Source organism: Zerene cesonia, chromosome 10 (assembly GCF_012273895.1).
Source record: "Zerene cesonia ecotype Mississippi chromosome 10, Zerene_cesonia_1.1, whole genome shotgun sequence".
Classification (NCBI taxonomy): Eukaryota; Metazoa; Arthropoda; class Insecta; order Lepidoptera; family Pieridae; genus Zerene; species Zerene cesonia.
The window spans coordinates 3,921,361-3,926,349 of NC_052111.1; the positions used below are offsets into that span (position 1 = coordinate 3,921,361).

Sequence of the window (4,989 nt, forward strand, 5' to 3'; positions counted from 1 at the left end):
GGGTGGTCCTAGTTATGCCGCGTTAACAAATACGACATCACTAGCATGTACTGCGGGTGGCCCCGATATAACTAGGTAAATACTATAATTATTTGTTTCTCTTCATTTTAATTTATATTATAAGGGCTATCTGTGTAAACAATACCAGTTATCTCGCCAGTGGAAGCCAACTCTCAAGTGCTCGACCGAAGGTTAGTATATTATACTGTTATGTGTGCTCGACGTTGGATGCAGTTTGTGCCACAACACGAATTTCTTGTTGTGGCTCATTTATTGTAAACACACAAGCGTTTGGAGCTTTTTTTTTCGCTCAAGGGGCTTTTTGGGTCTTTGAGTTATATGTATATATTGTCATCTTACGGATTTTTTTGCTAACTTGTCACAATTAGCGCCATCTGAATTTCGTATTCCCTAACTAATTATATTTTAAATACCTACTCTTCCCTTTATTTTATGTTTGTTTTTTCTTTTGTACTATATATCCCGTAGTTTCGCTATTGCTCGCGTATAAGCTAAATAAATTGTTAATCCCTTACTCGTTCTCCTCCACGGTTGGGTAAAACGAGCTTTCTTCTGCTGGTGGGAGACTTGCGGCTAGAGATTTTGCCTCAGATTTCGTAGCCGTTTTCTAGTATTTTAATAAGGTCTCGTCAAGTTGCTTACGAAATATTCAAAATTATGCTATAATAAATACAGACAAAATTTTTATCATTCCTCATATTATAATCATATTTTAAATAAGTTAGTTTTAGAAGTTAAGCGTCGCTACGGTATATCGAATGACGTGCCTCGTAATCGGTTTATTTTATTCTTTAAAAAGTTCTCATTTATGCTATAGATATAACAATAAAATTACAAGTTTTAGTGTGTATCATTAGGCAATAGATACCGAAATGTGAAAAGAACAACCAACTCAAGGAATAACAAATATATATTAAATTTAAAATACACTATACAGTAACAGATGAAAATATTAAAAAAAAAAACAAGAAAAACTCATAACAGAGAACTAATGAAAATGATTTATCACCCCGACTGTATTTAGTTCACCGTCAAATAGAATAAGTCTCTCAGTGAAGTTGCAGCTTTCTGATGGTGAAAGTATTTCTGAAATCGGTCCAGCACTTTTTGCGTGAAAACGTTGCCAACATATAAAAATTCAAAAGATTCCTCTTTATAATATAAGTGTAGATGTGGATTACATTTTCAAAAAAAATTTTTCTGTAACTTGTGGTCTGAACCATAGATTATGTGTCAAACGTACTTGACATTTGACACATGTTTCTATAGTTATTGGTTTAATTACATGGCTCGTCCAAAAAGCAGCAATTTTGTTTGTGATATTAATTGATAACATTAAAATATTCCTCAATTGCTAAGACGCTACACTAATTTACTAAAAAATAAGTGAATGTTTGTGTGTTATTTGTATATTCAATTTCAAAAGTAATATTTAGTAGGTACATGTGTTCACTGAGGTATAAAACAGTAGCTTCATATTTTTTATGTGTGAATTTGGATTTTAATAGCATGTGGATTGGAGTCGATTTATAAATAATTTTAAACGTAAAATTTGACAATGGCAGATGACCTAAGAAACTATAAGTTGCAGTTGCAGCAGGTAAAGTTATTGTTAATGATTGTCATTTTCCTATTAATCACATTAAATCAATGTTGTTTCAAATAATATTTTAGGTAGAAGCTGCTTTATTGACTGATCCAGAAAACGAAGAACTTTTGAAACTTAAGACGGATTTGGAAGAAGTAATTGAGTTGACTCAAGATCTAATAAAAACTCAAGAGGGTGAATCCAATGTCAGTGTTCATAGTTCTAGTAATAATGATGATGTTACAGCTTCCCTGCTGGCTGCGGAGAGTGGTGAAGCGGCACCAGTGCAAAAGTGGCATATTGGGGAGAAGTGTCTTGCTAAATGGAAAGCAGATGGCATGTAAGTTCTCAATTGTATTATAATAATAATAAAATCATATGTATAATTCTTGTATTAATCTGCATATATTATTATTTTTAAGATATAATGCACTCTCAATGATGGATACAATTATAATATTTGAATATATTTTGGTTGTAGGTTCTATGAAGCCACAATTGAAGAGATTGGTGAGAATAGTCTAAAAGTCAAATTTAATGGATACACAACCTTGGAGCCTGTGTCTACTATGGATGTTAAATCTTTAGGTTCGGGAGTGAAAAGACCATTAAGTGGTGATGAAGGAAAGTAAGTGTAAAACCTGTTCAAATTATTTAGACTTTTGGTTGTTTGTCAAAATATTTATAATTTCTCCGTCTATTGGATCTTTCTAGTCACATTGTAGTATAAACTATTATAGAAAAAGTAATGGAATACCATTTCTTTCAGGCAAGGTAAAGGATATAATAGAGAATATTTGAAAAAGAAGAAACAGAAGAAACAACAGAGATTTAAACAAATAGAAGAAGAAAGAGAGAGTGAAAAGAATAAATGGCTTTCGTTTCATTCAAAAGCATCTAAAAAACCAGGTATTAGAAGTAAAAGTATATTTGCATCCCCTGATAATTTGGAGGGCAGGGTTGGAATTGGAACATGTGGTATATCTGGGAGGCCTATGACGGAGTATACACCTGGAGAAAAGTGGAAAAAGGGTGGATAACTTACTAATATAAGTTTTAGTTTAAATTCTGTACTGTCTTTGTCACACAATAGACTCAATAAATTCTTTATATACAAAAATTTTATCCTTTGCTCCATTATGTATCATGATATCATCCTATTGTATAATTCAAATAAAACAATTAACTTAATCTAGATTGAATAACTTGAAAGTTGATGTTATTTTTTAACAGTTTTGACATTTCTGATTCAAACATTATTAGACCATTTATTATTAATACCTAACATCTAATTACAATATTCATCTGTCTGTTCTGGCTAATCAAACAGCTGGAGCGATTTTGAACTTTGCGCAAATAGCTGATGGCTGCTATAGCTGATACAAAATAAATTGAGCTACTTTTTATTCAAATATTATTTTAATACATTTGGATTTAAAATAAAAACTCCGCGATGAGCTGTGGGGCGCAGTTAGTACAAGATAAACATTTGAATTCCAAATAAAGGGTTTTAAATAATATTATACCATTACTTGAATCTGTAACATAGAAATTTTAATTTAACTTCAACCAATTTCAACAATCTTACAAAGGTAACCCTACGACAGGCTTATAAGTAAAAGAAGCGTCCTCTAGTTTAGACTGGATTTTCCATCCAAACCCTGTATTTATTATACTAATCTTTGTTCCTTACTCTTTAACTATCTAATTCTCACTTTTTTCGTAGTGCGTAATGAACTTTGTAATATTCTATTGCTTGCCATTAATGGCACGGATGCCATTTGGTTCACCATCCTTGCCCTATGGTTTTGATTTAGTTCTACTAAACACAACAAAGATGGCATTAAATCAGATTATTATTTTTAACGCCTGAGCTACGCCTGAGTTATAGTGTATCTCGCCTTCGTAATCCGGAATTTTTGGTTAAGGTAATTTTTTACACATCATTTTTGTTTATTTATTTATTCTTCATAGTACATATATACCATTAATTACAAAAATAAATAATAAATTATCAATATAAAGAAGACCATGCCGGCACATATTTTGTACTAAAAAGCGGTCTTTACATCGTTGTTGAAATAAAATTATCATCATGAGTATTTTTTCTAGTTAGGATTTAGACTTAAGACGATTGCGAAGAATTATTAGTAACTAATGATCCGATCGGGCTTCACTCATGGTAGGTTTTATCTCTTCATAAGCAGAAGAAAGATGTTAAAAAAAAATGCCGAATTGGTCGAGCCGAGCTAAACGTGAATTCATTATAAACTAAATAAGAATGATGAATAGTGTAAGGATATCAATTAAAAATCATTTAATTATTTTTAACATCAAATTTAACCGCTTTCAAATTTACACATGGAGGGCGCCAGTTTTTAAATAAAAAAAGAATGCTTACAATCCGTTCACCCGTCGGAAGTTCTGAGGCAAAAAAAAAGCGTGTAAAAAGACAGTCGGATTGAGAACCTCATCCTTTTTCTAGATGGATTGATAATTCGTATCTTCAATTTTTTTCCGTCGTGGTAATTATAGAAGACAGCAGGACAAAGCAATGGTGGATCAGAAGTAACGACCTCATACTTCGTGGGTTCGATTTGGGACAAACCTGCAGGAAATAAATTGATTTTTCAATTTATCTGCACATCCCTATGATGCTTATAATTATGGTGATTTACAGAAAAAGCGTTTCTTTTTCAGTGGACATAAAAAAGTCCCGTTTCTTCAATGCAGTAAATCAGTTATTAATTAGTGTAGTGGTGTGTGTAGTAATGAATGTATTATATTACACACTATGGATAAGTAACACATTGGATACCATCTTAATTTACGAAGAAGGTATACTGACTACGACTGTTATATATTCTTATTCCTATGTGTTTTGTGGGATTATTTATTCTAATAACAAAAATTTACAATTGTCTATTATTAATTTAACTCAAAAGACGCTCGTTTGAAAATGCTATTACCAAATGTTTATTTTAAGTTTTATACTATTTATGTAATAAGTGACATTCATAAATTATGGAAAATTATAAAAATTTTAAGTGTAACATTCAAAATAGTGACATTATTTTCAACTTTGCGATCAAAATTTGGAAAACAGATTCCAGATACATTGTTCTTACATATTATTATATTTAAACGAATGGAGGGATTCAATTAACTTTAGATTTTATTTTGTGTTTCACGTCCTTCCGTATAAGGAAAATCCCATCGGAATGAGGTGTTCCCCGCGGTTAAAATTATTCTATATTAGGTACTCTGACCCTTCACTAGATATCTCTGTACATAAAACTCATATCATGAAGTTTCTCCATTACGAAATTGAAAACAGGACAAATAAAACAATACTTTAGTTTTTATTACATGTATTAGTA

At 31.3% G+C, this 4,989-nt stretch overlaps 1 protein-coding gene across 1 annotated transcript; it reads left to right on the top strand.

The window, feature by feature from the left end:
- Nucleotides 1-1,349: 1,349 nt before the first annotated feature.
- LOC119829442 (survival of motor neuron-related-splicing factor 30-like) lies at nucleotides 1,350-2,729 on the top strand. Its single transcript, XM_038351942.1, has 4 exons — nucleotides 1,350-1,621; nucleotides 1,696-1,949; nucleotides 2,091-2,237; nucleotides 2,379-2,729. The coding sequence occupies exons 1-4, from the start codon at nucleotides 1,580-1,582 to the stop codon at nucleotides 2,647-2,649; spliced, it is 714 nt and encodes a 237-aa protein (XP_038207870.1). The 5' UTR covers nucleotides 1,350-1,579; the 3' UTR covers nucleotides 2,650-2,729.
- Nucleotides 2,730-4,989: the final 2,260 nt, after the last annotated feature.